This window comes from Cynoglossus semilaevis, chromosome 1 (genome assembly GCF_000523025.1).
Source record: "Cynoglossus semilaevis isolate Cse_v1.0 chromosome 1, Cse_v1.0, whole genome shotgun sequence".
In the NCBI taxonomy this organism is placed as follows: domain Eukaryota; kingdom Metazoa; phylum Chordata; class Actinopteri; order Pleuronectiformes; family Cynoglossidae; genus Cynoglossus; species Cynoglossus semilaevis.
This window is the reverse complement of record NC_024307.1, coordinates 25,805,197-25,824,432: the sequence shown is the minus strand read 5'-3', so window position 1 is coordinate 25,824,432 and position 19,236 is coordinate 25,805,197. Positions and strand designations below refer to the sequence as shown.

At 39.1% G+C, this 19,236-nt stretch overlaps 1 protein-coding gene across 14 annotated transcripts in view; it reads right to left on the bottom strand.

The window, feature by feature from the left end:
* Positions 1–12,742, bottom strand: part of LOC103387484 (RNA-binding protein with multiple splicing-like) — a 37,428-nt gene extending 24,686 nt beyond the window's left edge. For 7 of the 14 annotated variants that reach the window (XR_003051590.1, XR_003051595.1, XR_003051602.1 and 4 more), the window contains exon 1: positions 12,254–12,742. Coding sequence is in view for 6 of the 14 variants with exons in the window: in XM_017036371.2 (XP_016891860.1) it covers positions 12,254–12,316 (63 nt within the window). In the remaining 8 variants the exon portion in view is untranslated. The remainder of the gene's footprint in view (positions 1–12,253) is intronic. The other 7 variants (XR_003051560.1, XR_003051576.1, XR_003051566.1 and 4 more) reach the window with 3 other exon arrangements.
* Positions 12,743–19,236: the final 6,494 nt, after the last annotated feature.

The window sequence follows — 19,236 nt, the reverse complement described above, 5'->3', positions numbered from 1 at the left end:
AGAAGACAGATCTGGACTTCAGGCAGGGCAGTCAGAACTTTGTGCTCTATAATCATGACACACATGACCTCTGCCTTTACTTTTTCCTAAACGTTTAAACATTTTGATTTCAGTATTTTCTATGATAAACAAATACAATTTATTTTGTTAAATTTATAATTTGAAATTTGAAATTATAAATTTAACTTGAATGCATTTTAAGGAAAAGTCTTCTGGACATGTAGCTTCTGTAAAGTGAAATAAATACAGCTTGTATTTTTTGTTATTCACTTTTAGGTTATATAAGTTTATCTAAGTACAATAAATTATCAACCAGTAGTTAGGTTCAATTTTGCACACAGACTGCTAACCTGACTCTGTGTAAGGGGAATAAAATTCTACCTCTGAGAGCTAGCAAGACTGACCAATTGCCCAAGGATATCTGAAGCTTTTAGTCCGGGTAAAATAAAAGATTTAAACCTGCAGAGCCTCTTGCACAGTTTCAGAGAACTAAGGCTATGTGCACGAGTTCATGTGCCCTTTTGATATGATGTTAACCTAATCCAAGCTGCCGTCTCCGTCTTCATACTTGATGCACTTTATGAGAGTGCTATTGATCCTTTGTGTAACTGTGAGTAATAAAATGAATAAAGGTAGCTCCCAAAAGTTCTACTGCTGTCTTTAATGAAAGAAACTGATTTTTTTTGCACCCTTGAGGTGTGAAGTGGTCACTTTTACCACAGTGGTGGCTTGATTAGATGAAGGGGACACACATGGACATCACTGTTCATTTGGTGGGAGCACAACTAAAGGTGTTGGGTCACTGCTGACTATGTGATAGGGGTCTGATTTAGCTTCAGGAAAATTCTATTTGTTAGATGTAATTGTAGAGGCCTGTGTTCAATAAAGGGGCCAGTCCCGGAAAGAGTTGTTAACGTAGGTATTTGTAACACTAAGCTTCGACATGTGTCTCTAATTAATACAACAGCCTGATTTTTGCATACTGCTCATCTTCCATATTGTGTAGAGCACATTAAGTGATACATAAATTTTACATAGGCTTAAACAATCACCTACACATGCAGTTATCACACCTCCATCCTGAAATTATCACCTAATTAAAGATGGCTCAGTACAGGCAAATAATTGCTCAAACTCACAGGAGACACTGAATCAAACAATAGCAGACTGTGTACATCAAACCTATTTCCACCGGCTCCACCCGGCACACCATCAATGCTGTGAACGAGGATTTGATTTAGTAATGCAATTATTCAGTCAATAATTTGATTCTATATTAGGGTTGAATTTGGAAAGGAAGAGTGTGAGTATGCAGTTACACTGAGTAGAACCAAAGATTCATTAGCGAGAGGATCCATAACTCAGGGGACAAAGGAAGTGCTGAACTAACACTACAACTCATTCCCACATGTAACCTGATAACGCACCACCGATGCCAAAGGCAGAGCACCACACAAACAAAGGAGCTTAGCAACTGGGGGCAGCAAACGCTGGTTAATGCCAAACCAACCACTCAGCCAAAAGATTGAAAGAAAAAAAAAAGATCTCACCTCACTGACTTTCTCACCTTCAGTCATTATCTTAACTCAACTGAGCTCAATTTAGCCGGGGTAATCACTGGCCTCCGTCTACAGCACATCAGATTAAAAAGACTATTCTGAACCACCTTATATGGAGCGAGGCCGGAACAATTTCACAACAGGATGGTATCAATCAGACACGAGCGAGGCCAGAAACTGACAGCTGATAAACCAATGCTGTGGTGTTTTGTTCTGTTTTTTAAAGAAAAAAAAATGTAGATGCGTTTGACAAGTGTTTAGTGGACAGATTCATGGTCCATTTATTGCTACACATTATGTATGTGTTACTTCTGAATCACCACTGTTACATTCCATTAAAATTCATATTTCCTTATAAATCCATGTTCAGTGAAACATGTGCTCTGACATATTTCCAACACTACATAACTGTGCAGTTGTAACACGTTGAGAAAATCTTAGTCATCTTTCCTTTCCTTGCCAAGCTCTTATCTTTAGTCATGACACTTAAGAGCTCAATATGTTGAACACAGTCAGTTAAAAACGCACACACACACGCAGACAAAGAGTCCAGTGCACACTTGGAACAATGGAACATTCTTGGACCCCATTTCTGAGACTTCCTGACGTCAGCTGTTGTGATATACGATCGTTTTTGCCGTGTGTCCGGTGTAAAGCAGACAGCACACACTGGCTACAGGGTGATTCACAGGCTAATGTATCAAGAGCTCTCTCCAAGAGACATCTGCTTTTAATCACAGAAAACAGGCTTTATTTATGTTGCGCTGAGACTTTCTTGAGAAACACAGTGCCAAGCACACAAAACCACCAGGTAAATAGAGATGTCCACGTTTCATGACGCAGTTAGGAAGAAGGTCAGGCCGAGTGTTTTCTCAAGAATTGTACAAAGCAATGATCAACACTGGGTCCGATTTACTTTGTTTTAAAGACACTGTTTTATGGGTTACTCGTGAGCCACATAGTTGCATTTCCATAGTGCTAAGTGATTTGCAATGGACCCTGGTGTCATTGACCATTTATGGTCTGCTCACTTACTAACATGCAGGGAGGCAGTGATCAGTAACAGCGGTTCCTGGCTACCAAATGCTAGCTGAGTATCTCACAACTAGTGTACCAATGCAGTTCCCTGGCAACACACAGCGAAGTGTGAAGCCTGGGGGCCAAAAGCATCACATCCTATTAGAGTGCACTCCCACTAGGACGTTACTGCACAACTGCCCCTAGATTGAAAGATTTTTGGGGTAGTGTGAGTGCTGTGTGTGTGTGTGCACACCACTCAAAACACACATTGTTCCACATGCATATCAGTCAGATGCTGCTGAAGATATGTTGCTGCATCATTTTTCTGGTTGACAGCAGCTCACAGTAATGGCGACATCGTGTTGAACAGAAGGCTGACTAGTTTCAAAATAATTCACAAAACAGTCATTGACTTTTTTCCCCGTCAGATTCGCTCTCGATCACGCTGCTTTAACTGCATATAAACAATAGTCACTGACGTATGTGGCGGATGCAACCCGGCATTAGCTCGCCTCCCTTTGGGGTAATGTGAGTGCGGGTCAAAGGAGGACCAGGGACAGGGGCAATTGATGCTTTAGTATGGAACAACTGGACAAAGTTTGAGTTCAACCTCAAACTCCTGATAAAAGTCCTAAAGGATCAATGTCCCTCTAATCAAAGGTCCCTGACTCCAGGATCCCTTTATGAGGTCATCAGCCCATACTCCATTATTGCACATTGCAGGTTCTCAAGTGACTCACAAAGTTTTAGGAAAGAATATTGAGGAGGTGTGTTAACAAAAGAGTTCAGCAGCACGAGTGTGGGTTATTACTCTTAAATGATAAGTCTGCTTTAGTTTAGTTAATTAGGCCTGATAGCGGATGAAAACTCTGCTTTGAAAAAAGCTTTGCTGTTTACAAGGCACTTTTGCCATTTACTATAAACTATTTAATTTGCTATCAAATTTATTTTTCTATCACAATTTTAAGTTCATTATTAGCATAGTATGATAGTACACTATTGTATGACGTACTTTCATTATTAGCATAGTATGATAGTACAGTATTGTATGACGTATATAGTACACAAGTTTTCCCAACTATTCTATTTACTACATTTTTAAATGTAGCCAAATGTTAAAGATATCTGAGTTGGCCTCAAACAAAATGGAGGCTGGCCTTCCACCAAACACTTGTACTACTTTAAAGCTTAAATGAACAAAGCCATACTTGAAGGCTGGAATGACACCTGACTGGAAAGTCTATTCAACACACTCTATAAAGTATTTAACATTTCCTGCAGCTATGATTTGTCAGTCAGCATGATGAAGCAGTTTGACTTAATGTCCTTGCATTTTATTCATGCGTCATTTCTATTCAGCTTAGGACATGGGTCAGAGAAATTTGTTGCACCAATTTCCTCAAATGGTTTATATATTTTGTAAAATTAAACAATCATAGCTACCTGCTTTGATGTGAATTCAATGCATTATTTGACCATTTAATCCTGAAATAAGGAGCACGACCTTCAAATAAAAAAAATAATTCTTAGTGTTTCTTTCTCCTTAACTGGATGTTTCACAGCCGAGTTAATAGATGCTAGCCTTTCAGGCCAGAAATGGCAGGACAAACATCTAACCTTGAAAGAATACAAAGGGTGTACATACCTTAGCACATTGTTATGTGAGCACAACAGCGGTGCCTCCACCTGCATAAGCAATCAGAAAAGCTCAGGCGACACAAACAAGTCGCTTTCAAGCCTCCAAAAACCTTAAAAAGTCTCCATTTGCTGATCAACATCTGCCAGTAAGCCAGGTGAGCTCTTGAAGAGTGTGTTTTTTATGCATCATTCGAGTGTTACATTGTTAAAAACTGTCTAACTGACAAACTCCCACAGTTTTTGTCAGCCCAGTTGTAACATCTCTGTGCTGGCCTTCCTCTGTGTCATCCTCACAGGTTGTTTTTCTACCTTCATCTTTCTTGTCAGAGGATGTGATGAGTGAGAGACTGCAGGTCTGGGACGTGTCAAACGACCATAAATGGATGACTCTGCTTGTTTGTTAATTTCAAGGGTTCAATGAGTCAAGTTTCACATTTACGGTCAGGGTTCACAGGTTACGACCTTTTTATTGTGCAGGTCAGGGATCAACTCTGAGTTTAAGCACACACCAAGCATCACGGCGGAGTTTGGTGGAAAGTACCTTATTGTTTCTTTCCTCTCCACAAGTTTTTCCACAAGTGCTTTTAGTATACAAATGACCTCATTGTGAACCCTTAAGTTAAGTCTACATCTCATCACCAAACTCTGATCGCATGTCAATGGCCTGAATGTCTAATTTGGAGTTTATTAGAAAGACCCCAGTTTTTCAAAAACACAATGTCAGAAACACAACAGTTTTCTCACTCCTTTTTCAAACCTGCCCTTCAAATTATGTCACGTATATATGTTTGTTCACCTGTTACTCCTATCTGATAAGCCTAAAATAATGGTCTTAACGTTCCCAGCTTTCATTAGCATGGACTAATCAGCCAAGCCAGTGTCACTGCTCTTTGTCTCTTTGTCACCTTAGTGCTTGACAGTACATGTCACTAAGGTCCCAGTGCTAGAGGCAGGCTTTAGAAGTGACAAACTGTCAGTATAGGCTAAGTTTGTAAAAACCATGGCTAAGGTTAGTTTAATGTTTGGTACAAACTGTGGCACAAAATGCCATTAAAATGGCTGTGAAAGTAAATCTGTTACATATACAGTACACAGTAGATTTAGTTAGTTATTTGTACACTCTACTCCACTACAGTTGCTGTTTAAACAGCATAATGGGTTGCAAGCAGAGCAAAGTCAGATTTGCAAGGCCATACAGTAACAATTATGTTACAGTTTAATCAAAATAGTTGTCATCAACATCAGCATCAGCATCAGCATTTAACAGTACCTAATGCCTCAATGTCGCTGTGAAGGTCTTTGAGATCCTTCAAATTCTGACATTTTAAGTTTTGTTTTGTTTTTTCAAAACTATTTTTGACATTAGGCAATAACATTTTTCTTCCAACACGCTGCTTTATTTCCATATTTAGGCCTCTTTCTATGAACAAGAAAAAAACATTCTGGTCATAGTGTTGTGGGGTGTAGGTTGGGTCACATTATCAACATATGGACGATAAGTGATAGAGAGGAGCGTTTGCTAGGGTGCTAAAGACAGAGAGCAGTGATAAAGGGGGAGGCAGGAAAGAGATGGATAAGAGACAAATTATAAACAGTACCAGGGTGGAGGGAGAAAAGGGTGGAGGAAACGGCAGGAGGGCAAGATAAAGGGTGGGATGTAGAAAAGGACCATGGAAGGAAATGGTGAGGAAAGGAGATTAAGGGGAGAGAGGGAGCAGAAGAGGAGGTGCTGAATGGATGGATGAAGCTGTAACAAAGAAATTGATGAGTTCAAAAAATATGAATTACAAGGAAGGGCAACAGAAGGCAATTCTTACCATGTACAGGCTTTTTATAGTGTACAAGGAAAAGTAGAGAGTGGAGGTGACTAACCAGGCACATAAATTCATTATGACATACCAGGACATCATGGCCAACACTGTCTCTGCACAAGCTCACACCTTCTCCACTCATTACTTATGAAGCAACTCAGAACTGACAATTGATGCCTTTTAAGGAGAGCAGCAAAACACAAATCTCTCTCTTGACTTTTGAGCAGTTTTTATTGTTTTAATGGCTCCAGAAATGTTTTATATAAATGTATAGCACCATACGAACAGTGTACTGTTCTTTCTTCTCTTCTCACATCACTTTAGCAAGCAATGTTTGCCAGCCGCTCCTGACGCTAAGCCTTGTTGTTGTCTTTTCAAATACCTCTTGTTGCACAGCTGACAAATGGCTAAGATAAGATGACAGTTCCCCTGGCGCCTTTATAAATAAAACCTTCAACCTATCAGAGGGGTAGCTGGAACTGGGTTTTTATTGTTTGTGTGAGCCTGAACCCGTTTCATGAAATATCATTTTTTTTCAAATGCTGTTGTAAGAACAGATCTTAACTACAGTGCATTAAGTAAAATATATCTGAGAAGATATTGAAAAATACATGACATTCTTTGCATGATTCACCATTTGGCCCACTGTGGCCACTTTACTTTCTAAGCTGCCCCCTGATAATGTTTCATGTCACAAAGCATTAATTTATCTACATGCCCTTTTCAAAGATACAAGCACAAGGACGGACCACACACACACCCCGCTGCCACTGTGCTACAGATTGCCGAGGTGTCCCTCTGCCTTACAGTGCCTGTTCCAGCAGGGCTGCCCCCCCACCTGTGTCTCTTAATGGAAAAGGTCACGATGGCCACATGACCTGTTATTTGAAGAGGACCTATTGGATGGATCCCCAAAGCAGGCCAAGTGAAGTCCAAATACACCCCAGGGAGACGTGTTGCATTTGCTGAACCCCGCTTGAGTGGTGTTCTGTTTCTCTTTAGGCGCTCGTAAATATCCACTTACGTTAAGGATCCGCCAAAAACTAGAATCAACAGATGTCAGACAAGTTTTGAACTCCTGCTGCGTTACCAGTGTGACATCTTGGAGCACAGTTTTACTGTGTAAAAAACAGTTCTTCAAATATCAGGTGCAGTCAGACAATTCAAGAGGATCTTGGCTGACAGTGAGCGTACTTGAATTGTGTTGTGGCGAACAAAAATAGAAAAAAAGGATTTTGTCATTCCAGTTGTCTAAAAAAAGGTTAGGAAATTAATTTTCCCTGAATAGACAGGGTTATTTTGTCTGACCCACCATCTGACAAAATGACAATGACAGAGAAATTATTTAAGTGCTAGTTCTTTATATCACAATGTGGAAGAAATTCATCTCCCTTGATAAATGACTTTACAGATTTAATAAATGACTCATGACTTATTGAATTACAGTAAATCAAATGTACTAGAATCTAAAGATTAATCTGCTAATTATGGTCTAAATGAAACATGGGCTCTCTAAATTACGCCTAAGGCCTGTGATGTTTGACTTATGATTAAAATGTTCTATTGAAGTTTGCTATTTTCCTTACTGTAAATACGTGATCATAAAGAATTACTTTGGTGAAATTTGTTGTTCTGACCTTTAAATCTCAAAATCTTAAAATACCCTCAAATTTATTTTTTTTTACAAATACAACAGTATATTAACTCTCCATTTTCCATACAAGGTCTGGAATTTACAGCTGGTCAAACATATCCGTCAACATCAGAGTGTCACCTCTGCTACATCAGCGACCGCTGAGTGCCACAGTGCATGATAGTATCCAGAACACCCAATAATAAAGCTTATCAGACCAGCTCTTAAGATTAGATGCTGTAGGGAGACTGAAACCTGCATACCTTGCCTGCTACAGGACCATGTTTGGACAGCAGTGGCCCGGATAAGATAAACATTAGGCATCATGGAGCTTTGGTGTACACCAATGATGCTGTGCGTGTAAGAGGTTGAGCAGTGGAGTGAGCACGAGAAGTTTATAGTTTTACTGGTGCAAATCAGTGATCAATTTAGTCGTGTACTAAAGTACATTTTGCAAGGGGGAGTCGGGAGGGGAGTCTTGTGTAGCATGTGAGAGTCAGGAGCAAGGCTGTTAAACTTTGGCTCCCATTGGTCATAGTTTACGGTTGTGTTAAATGTTGGAGACAATTCATTTTCTGTAGAACAAGAAGAACCTTGTAAAAGGTCACAAACTAGCAATAAACCATTAAAATTATGACATGGGGAAGATGATTGTTGCAGTTTTTAACCACTGTATCATATCTGTACACAATAAAAATATCTGATGCTGTAAACAAATGAACAATGTCTTGGGCCACAGATAAAACTACTAAAAAACACAATTTTTACAGAGCTACTGCGAATGAGCACAAAGCACATGTTAAAGGACCATTTATACAAAGGATAAGAAGAGGAGCAGTTAATTTGTTTTTAGTTTACCTTGTAAAATTAAGAATATGGAAAACCAAAAAAAAAAAAAAAAAATCCTAAAAGAAGACTAAATCTAAGTGACAAAGCTCAAATATGACAAAAAAGTCTGGATTCCTCATGGTGGATACCGAGCCTACACTATAATAGCGATCAATGTTTTCCTCAGTTTAAAGATACATGGCAGTTCTTCCATAAGTTGTGGGTGGAACTCAACAAGGGCACACAACTGTTGCATAAGAGGAAGACAAGGCAAATTGAATTAGATTTCGGTGTTTTCTTTTGCACAATTCTCATATTTTTATTATTTATTTCCATTTGTGTGATAGTATTATTTGTTGATTTCGTTCACTTTATTACTCTGTATTTATTACTTAATATTACTATGCTTTATTGTGGTAAGTTTATATTATATTTAAATTCTTACCAACTCATTAAGCTTATGTGGACAGTGCTTTGAGTCTCTCACTGATTTAATTTTGATTTTGCAATAGTAAAACCCTTCCATTTTTTCACCAGTGTTGGGTGTTGGCAGGAGGTAAATGGATTCAAAACCAAGGATTTGCTGCATGGCAGGTGAAAATCCAACCCCTGACAGACTAGTGCCCCTGCAGATACTAATTACAAAAAAGATCAAATCTGCTTCCAGAAAAAAGCTAATGAAAACACTGTACTGATTACACAGACTTGGACAAACAAAACCTTATTAGAGGGATTGACTACTGAATTTGTCCCTGAATCTTATAGAAAACGTAAAAGACAAAGAGAGCATCACTGTGCAGTCAGAAATTAGTTGCATTATGTTTTGCCACGCTTTTTTATCTATGTGTTAATAACCTCACCGTCCCCTCAGAAGTTTGCAAGCGATTGCACACATCAACGCCTGCCTGTGTATGAGAGTTTTAATGTTAGTGTGTGTGTGTTACACATTTGTCTGCTCGCCTGCATACAACACAAACCATTACACCACAAGACAAAATGGTGCTGTCTTGCCGTTCATTAATTCACCCAGGTAAATTTAGGTTCCTGCCAGTCTGAATGGCTTCCAAACATTTCCACAACCATTAGATTATTTTGGTCATTACTCTCTCTGTCTCCTTGTCTCTCTGTTTGTAAAAGACAAATATTGAGGCCTGCTGGTTGTGGCCATGATGGAATTCACATCAAATTTTGACTAATTACGAGAATGAGAATATTTGTATTAAATGGTATGAGTGTTTGGGTAATATAAATGACTTGTTAGGTATTTAAAATGTCAGGGGATGCCGTCACGGTTAAATAATATGTTTGGTTTGTGTGCGCCTTCTGACATCCTAGTCATAGAACATAAAAGTGTAAAATTATAGTCGCAGACAAAAAACTTGATGATCAATCAATTAATAAAAAAAAAATCAAGCAAAACCAAAAAAAAAACCAACAGCTGACCAGACAGTGAAGGAACTGACTAAACAATGGGAGGAATTTACAAGCAGGTAATTCAGTAGTACTGTGTAGGGGTGTAAGAAAATATCAATACACCAATATATCGCAATATTACATTTCACGCCAACATTTTCCTACATTTAAATTGCTTTAAAAAACTCCACATATCGTCGTGCCTGTAGTATCGCAGTACATCGCAATATATTGTATTGTTGCCCTGTATCATGATACGTATTGCATCACCAGATTCTTGCAATACACACCCCGAGTACAGTGGCAGACAATTCAAAATTATAGAAAGACTCCAGTTAGAAAGACCACAATTCAAAATTATAGAAAGACTCCAGCAATAAAAGTTAAGACAAATAATGGTGAAAGTGTTCACAGAAAACATTCAATATCTACTGATAAATAATTTCATGTGCCAAAAAATCACGAACATTGTTTTCAGAACATTTTGTAATATTCTCGATTTCTTATAGTTTTACAGGATAATGTTTCAGATTTGAATTCACAAGTTGAGTTTTAGGCCATTTTAAAACTTGTAGGATGTTTATTAATCCATATGTATGTTTTATTGTTTATGATTTACAAATTAAGGAGAAATTAAGATTATTTTGCCAGATAAATAATTGCAGGTCTGGATCAGACATTCGGCCAAAAACAAGCTTTGAGTTATTTCTACTCCAAGACGGTGGAGTAGAACACACAATGTGAAAAGGTGAGTAGATCATTAAACAACTTCAACTCAGGCCAGTTCGATACACTTCATCTGAGAGGTGTTACAGTGGCTGCTTGTACCCATAGTAACCCCAGCAAATAGCCAAATATGGCAATACATCAGACTGATCATGTTCAGCTATTTGGGTAACAAAGTGCTGAGCAATATTCTTGAATGACCTTTTATCAAACTTTTTAGAGCCAAATATCTGATAAAACTATGTAGACAACTCTTACATCACAGTGTCCAGGATGAGCCAAGCTCTGAAATAACAATTCTGTTATTAGTAGAGAGAAGTATCCATGTCAACGAAAATCACTGCATGCCAAAACTCCTCAAAAACCTATTTACCAAGAATGTGATATGACGGACCAGGATTGTGTAATGTTTACAGAGGAGACCAGAAAGAAACCAAGCCTTAGTCTAACAAGTCATGGAGAAACTTTCACAAGAAACTTAATGGATTACTACACATTTGGACAAACAATGAGTGTAGCTGAGATAAAGTTACAACCGTAGAGAGGGTGCTCCTGGCCGACTCTAATGCTGGGCGTCGAGGTTTAAAAGGCTTATTGCCAACATGTTGCAGCAGCAGTTGTTTGAACTCCAATTGCTCCCTCAGCTTCAGTGAAAACTAATTCGCCCTGGCTCAGAATTCCCTGCACCACTGTTTCTGAAAGTAGTGTGGAGTCCTCTTTTATGGTACAGTGAGCTAGAGCTTCCATCACTTAAATATGGTGTCTACAAAGTCTCTTTATTCCACCCCTGGTCATAGATTAGCTCAGCATCCATGAATATGTGATGTATATTTTATCATAAATTTAGTTCTTCCTGTATCTTGCTGTGAAGTTTTACAAAGTGTTTAACATATGCTTCCACAATGACGTTGATAAAGATGCACAGTTTTTTACCCCCCTCATTATGAATATGTTTTGGTCTCTTTGCTTTTATGTAGTGATAAACTGAATATCTTTTCTAGTTTACATGAAGATTAAACTTTGACTTCTTTTTACATTAATGGTCAAATCTCAAAGCATCCTGAAAGAAATGTCAGAATGGATTATAAAGGTTATTTAGACTAATACATACAATATTTTGTACATCAATATCTAAAAGACAATTTGCCTTAATATATCTGATTGTTGAGCATAAAATATATTTTAATGCACTGTTGCTCAAATGGTGGGTAGTAACCTAAAAGTGGTTTGTCGGGTCAAGGAAAGTTTTTTCCAGTTATATTTATTACTGAAATGCATTGCCTCAGGATATGTTATTTATTTCTTCTTCTTTTTTTCTTGTAGATCACAAAAACAGGTTATCTTCTAAGATTACTCAAAATGCGTTTGTTTTTAAAGTTAAACACCCTAACTCATAATGGATTTGGTGGTGGATGTATTTATATTGCGCTGAATTTTGATAACCAAAATATGTACCGTTAAGCTGGTTAAACAATTGTAAAAAGGTGTGTTACTATCTATGCATTAACACAAAATCAAATGTTAAATGTAATTAAGAAGGGGGGAAATAAACAACTTAAAAAGACCACAGGAGGGCCAAGGTTAAAGACGTGGAGATGAACGATGGCTGCAGGTAGCAGACCTACCTCCTCTTCGTGGTTGGTGTATTCACTCTGCTCGTTCTCTTTGTCGTTTTTGACGTTATTCATCCTGAGTCGCACGCTGTTACTTTCACTGGGCTGCTTTTCTTCTTATCTTCTCGTCGCCTCCGTCTTTTCTTCTCCTCTACTGCTCCGGGACCCAAAAACAACGGTTAAAAACACAGGATAAGACGATCAGACAAGCAGCGTCTCCGTCAGACAACAGTCCGCGTCCGGCCGCTGTCCCACTGACCCGAGTTTCTACTACTTTAGCGACATCAACGGTGACTGTCGGATGTTTTTATTTGATTTATAAACACGCAGATAAAGACTTGACTTGGTCTGGGCTGTGGTTTAGTCCTAAGCATTCCCCGGACCAGCAAAAATGCTTCACCGCTGGCTGTTGTTGCTCTTCCTCGTGTAAATGAAATCACGGTGAATGTTGAGGGGACGAGCCGCCGGCAAACTTCTCTCTCCTCATCTCCCAGGCAGGAGGGGAGGGAAGAGGGAAGGGTTTAGGGTGGAGTAAAAGGATCTGCTGGGCACTATCAAGTGCTGCAGGAATGAACAGTAGAAGAAGAAAATCACAGCCGGTGCTGGTCATTTACCAGAGACTACATGTTCACCGCTGAAAGGTTTTCTATTGTCACATGGAGTCGCCAACAGTTCTATTGTTTTAAATGGAATTGTTTTTGACGCCTTTATGTAATATAAATATTCCTCACATGAGGTTCCGGTTCTTCAAGTTCACCTTCACAAGTCCCATGTCGATTATGATCGTGATGAAATGACAACACGTGTATTGACTGAGTTTTAGAGAAATTATTATTTCACTAATTAATTAAAGCCATTTACGTGTTAATTTTCACAGCCTAATATGTGTATCTAAATCTGCGGTAACATTGTAATAGAAGACCTCAGTCTTCTATCACAGTTTACTGGATATTTCTATTGTTAAATAAAATGATTCACATCTGAAAAACAGACATTCTGTAGCACTATACTTTTATTTACATGTTTTGGTGCTGAGTTAAATATTGGGTTCTAGGATATGACTCCCAAGTCTATTTTAAAGTAGTTAGGGGAGACATTAGGCTTTTTATCTACCATTGAATACTGGTTATGAAGAAGACAACCACTAAACTTGGTCTAGTGTTCATACAACAGGAATGGGGAAACAGCTCAACTCTGCGACTGGTTATGAAGAAGACAACCACTAAAGTTGGTCTAGTGTTCATACATTCAACAGGAATGGGAAAACAGCTCAACTCTGCTAAACTGATATAACATGGCTCCAGGAAGTGATTGGTCTCAGCCATAAAACACAAAACCCAGGAAGTGATTGGTCTCAGCCATAAATAATCAAGAACTTACAGTGGTCTCAAGACAAAACCACTAACTGCCATCTTTCTCTGTGGTTTATATGGCTATACATTAAAACAATCCTATATTTTTTAACTCAAAGAAAATGCAACATTATATATGAAACTGTAACACACAAGCAACAGGTTGTGCCTTTTATATTTATTTTATTTCTTTACAGTAATGTTGCATCGTTGACTGCTCCTTCACCTTAGTTCCATCTCGGTCAGGAATAACACAAGGTTAATATGTTTAATCTTTAACTAAACAAGTTTCCATCATAGCTCCGGAAGTCGTATGTTATTCAGCAAAGCTTGCAAACTCAGGAGACTACCTTTTATTTTTCTGCCTATACAGCCAAAAATTTGACACTCAGCATAATTCCCGAAAAAATCTGTAATCTGTAAAGATGCACAGAAAAGGCAAAAAGAAGGCAATGATCAACCAGGCTGTTTAATAACTTCCAAACAGATGTTGTGAAATCTCAGCTGCAGAAAAAAGTCTTTACCTTAAATACTTGCTGTACTACACAGATAAACACTTTGATAAATACACTAGGTGAAAAAAACACAAACCACAAATCACAAAACAGGACAGCAAAACCCAAAGCAGTCAAAGGAACACTGTGTAAGTGGTGAACAAGACATAAAACACAATGAGAGAAACTGCAAGGACGCAAAAGGGAAAATAGAGCAGAAGAACAGACACTGAAGAGACAATAATAGTTTGAAGGGCTTAAACTAATCTTCAGGTCCACAATAAGCAGAGCAAAGTTGTAGCACGTGACTGGAGACTACACCTGTAAATTGCTCAAGATTAAGAAGTGTGATATGCTACGCTGAGCCTCTGTGAGCTCACCTAAGACCTTTTGATTTATGACCCCTAAGGCAGGGGAACAGGCAGACCCTAGAGCAATGGAAGTGATGTCTCAATAACAGTAGAGGTGAGCAAACACTAAAAACTTTATGGGCACACCTATTATTGTCTACAGTGCACGGTGCCTTGTAAAGCAGCAGCAGCAATCAGGTGACAAAGCAGCCTTGAACTCGCCCACCATTGATTTTGAGCAAGTGCTTCACTTTGTATTTGATGATAAAACACCTGAGGGTTTGACAGTAGCTCTGACTCTGCGTTGCAGGACATTTATTGCTCGGGACTCACTCTCCGTTCTTGTGACAGCCAGTGAAAAAGACAACTTCAGTGCCTTTTGTGCTGAAACTGCAACCAGATTGCAGCAGAAGAAGGCACAACAGTCGTTGCGGATGAGTCTCAAAAGGATTTGTGCTCTTTTCTGTGTCTGATCATGCCAATATCAATTAGGCTACATGTGAAAAATGCACGACAAGGAAGGGACCAGGCAGGGTCTTTTATGCTGATGAGAGGCAGTTCAGCATGAAGGGAGAGGAGGAGGAGGCTCTCGGAGTCTTCGGAGCAGATAAAAATGGAAATGTTCCCCATGCTGCTCAACATTCTCCAGTATCAAAGACTCCTGCTGGAGTCTGGGGAGCAAGAAGGGGGAGGTGAGGTGAGGAGAAGGAGGAGAGGAGAGGAGTCAGGGGGAAGGTAGAGGGGAGAGATGTCCCAGCTGTGTTTGACAGGTCCCCGGGCTGAGCTGTGTGGTCTGAAGCTCGGAGAAGGAGTATGTGTGTGTATAACATGGCTCTCACTCACTCTCTCTCACACACACACACACACATACACACACACACACACACGGACACATACAACAGGGGGGCGATGCAGGGCAGATAGGAGACAGTCTGGTCACGGTGTCCTGGGTAACATGTCAGCAAGCTTTGACATGGCGCAGTCTTACATCAAGATATCTCTGTTATCTGCTGTAGAGTAAAAATGAAGTCATGCTGGTAAAACTACTATGTAGAATATTCTAAGCTCTGGAGAATAATAAAAAAATCAAACATTAAGAAAAACAAACAACATTTTTAAAACAATATCCTTTAATGCCTCAGTAATTCCGAAATTTAAAACCTATCCACCACAACACTCTCGATTAGAAAATTAAATGATAACATTTTGGTAATCTGTTGAGCTTCCCTTAACCTCCCTGCAGGTGGTGCTATGGACACATCTGTAATACTAGGGTCCAGTGTGCTTGATATAAATCTATTTCTCTGACCTATAAAACATGGATGTTCGGGGACAGGTGATAAACTGGATCTCATTAAGAGTAGCTGTGGTGAAGACATGGCTAAATATAGCACAGAGCTCTACAGGTCTGTGGAGCTTAACTACTTCAACAAGGGTGTACCAAACATAACCACAGGTGAAAACTCCTGTACCAGACGTCTGCAACCATAATGGGACATTTTTGATCATTTTACCAACACAAAATTCACAAGCCACAAACACATTTTTGCAACATTTAAATCACTAAAATCAGAACCATCTGTATCATCAGTGTACAAAGTACCACTTTCTTTCTTCTTCTCACAATTCTTACCTTAACTTACTATTAGTGCTATAGAAAAGAACATATTTTTTAAGACCTAAAAAAGAAATAAACCCTGACAAAACCCTTCTTGTTACTGTTGCCTTGCTGTATTGAAGTGATTGTGTGAATTATCTGAATTATCTGAAAGCCTCTGTTTTTGTTTTGTTTTTATAGATTACTCTGACATACTAAAGACATTAACTTAGAGGGCCACGCCTTTTCCAACATTTAAATTATTTTTTTCCTTTTAAAACAAAGGTTTGGTACTTACTTCCTCTGCATTTTAGGAGGGAAGTGACCCGTAGACTGACATGCATGAATAAAAAACAGATGAGTTTAAGCAAACATTCCATAATGCAATATATGTCATACGTCATCATTCCATTGTTCTTTGTGTTCTAAGAGATTACAGTATGGGCTGCTGTGGAAACGAAACCCTCTGGTGTTATTTGTATACAATATTTAAAATGGTTATTACAAAAAATATATTGTTTCATATTTGGTTTGATCATTTTACTTTCACATCAAGCTTTGTGCATTAGTTATCAAAGGATTTCTCCTGGATATTTTTAACATAATATCTTGATGCAATAGTTAAAAGCATTATAGCAGCAGAAATTTGAATTATTTATATTTCCCCAAAGTATTTCTACACATACTGAAGATCTTTTGTCTCTGCGATAACAACTATGTGATCAACATCAGAACCCCTTCTGAAACAAACACAAGCCTGAAAAGTGAGACGCACACCAGGTGATCAATATCATCTTCTGGATCACTGACTCAGAGCTAAAAACCCAGTTTGATATGAGCACCGAGGCATTAATCTACGATGACACAACATCAATGTATTGACCAGCCGGGGATCCCACAGGGAAAAACCCTGTGGTTCGCGGAGTCTGTTCTTCGGACGGCAGCCACTAGACTGTGAGTCGTTGCCGTGCCCACTCCCTGTTACACCCCTTTCTTTGCATTCCTGAAACTCGGAAAAGAAACTCCTTATCGCTGGGCTCCATGGTTACTAACTTCCTCCAAAGCCAACGCAGAGGAAAAAAGGAACAAAGGAGAGAGGACAATGCTGTAATCCCTTCAGAGGTCACCTGTGAAAACAAGTGGGCCTGCATGTCGGCCAGATAGCAGCTCTGTTTGTCAGAGCAACACACTCTACCTCTTTGAGTGATCTGGGCTAAGTGGTTCTTTGGGCTCCCAGCCAGGCCATTCCTTTGACTTACTGATACGCACCGTTCCTCCCCTGTGCCCCACGCCCTTTGATCTTCCTCCAAGATCACTAATGAGCAATCTGTGGTCAGTCTGACCTGTTCTAATTGTTCAGGAGAGGTTTGGTATTTTGTTGCAGTCGAGCGCAGTCGATCCTTTACAGAGGATTTCTTACATCAAAAACGCTTCTTTCAGGACGTGGATATTCACCAAAACAAAAAAATGCTGCAACTTTGTGGATGTGTTTTTACTTCCTGTGTTTGTGTGTTCTGTTTTTTATTTCACTAGTCTAAGAATGTGCAACCACCCATGCACTTGTTTAAACTGTGTATGTTTGGTTAAACACTACTCCCACTAAAGATAAGCACAGTGTCTTGGGCAGATTCCAATAAAGTTTATTTAAACAAGAGGAGTGCATCCTCAGCAGTATGGACAAAACAGGGAGGGAACAATGCTTCTTGAGCCAGAGAGAATTCAAAAACACAGCATAACACACATAAAAAATTAAAAATTAAACTCTACAAGATACATCGTATACATGTTGGCTACTACATTAAAATACATCATAAATATTGTAAATCTTCTTTTACCTGGAGAGCAAATACTGCTCAAAAATAAGCAAAATACATTGAATTTCTCCAGCTGTATTCTACAGTATTCCCCAATCTATAAGTTAGATGTTTTAGGCCAGACCAAGAGTCTACAACCTTCAGAACCAGAAGAGGCTTTTTTACCAGAAGAAATAAAAATATCTCAACCACTTAAATGGTTAAATTTAGAACTAAATTTAGAACTGAAGTAAAACTACACGTTTTGATGTGGAATATAATACTGGTATAGTAGTCAGGCTAATTTAAGACCTTTGCAGGCAGCCATTGCAAAGAGGCTAAAGAGCCACATGTGGCTCTTTAGCTGGTTGCAAAGGTTTCTTCTAGACTGAAGTGGACTGGCCAAGCAGCATTGTCATCTCTGGAGTTCACACACTGTGTTTTGATTACTGTCACTCACCAAATATTCACAGGCAGAAATGTTAGCCTGTACCAGGAAATAATCAGTCAAGAATGTTGTCCCCTTTGGTTGGAAGAAGGAGAAAAAAAGCCTTAACAATCAAGTCCTGTTGTTCATTATCCCTTGTCAGACAGGTATAGGACTAGCTGGGTAGTGAGGTAAAAGCCCAAGGTTGTATTGAAATGTGGAAATGCATACTACACCAACCGAAACTACACAAGAAAGAGACAATGTGACATCAGACTGTACCATAGCTTGTCATGGTTTGCTGGGCAGAGAAGAGGTCTGAGCAGGGAGACGGAGAACATGGTGAGTATGTCTCCCCGGCTTGAATTCCCAAATGTTGACACAGGTCTGAATAATGGACTATAACGTTCCCTCTGGATGCTTTCCAGTGGGCCTGAAACCCTTTCAAGCAGGTCAAAGGGAGACAGGTTAAGCAGTATTTTCTCTTTTGTTGTTGAGTGAAACCAATAAAAGGTTAAACTAAAACCCAGGTACCGAGATTGCTGTTACTTCCCAATGCTTTAATCTTTATAGAACATAAATACGTCTTGCTGCTTTCTGAACTTTAAGTGGCAGAACTAAGCTTTTAGCCCAGAGAGTAGAGTTTGTTTGGTTTCTTCTGCTTCAAAGTGCATGGAAATCTTCCTCATCATGTGATAATACTATGTAAAGTATCGGTTCATAACCTATTAATGGACATGTATGTGCCAAATGTGTATGACATACCTCACTAGTTCTATTTCACACATTTGTGGACATATTAAGTCCTTATGGTCTAGGTGACCAGTGACTGATAATATGCTATTGTGTGTGTGTGAGTGTATGTGCTCCTGTACTGCACGGCTTGTACCAACTTTTCCTCATACTCTGATTCTGGGACAAGATGCAAACCTGTTGCGAGGACGCTGGTTGTGTAAAAAAAATGCCAAGGACAACGTGAGGC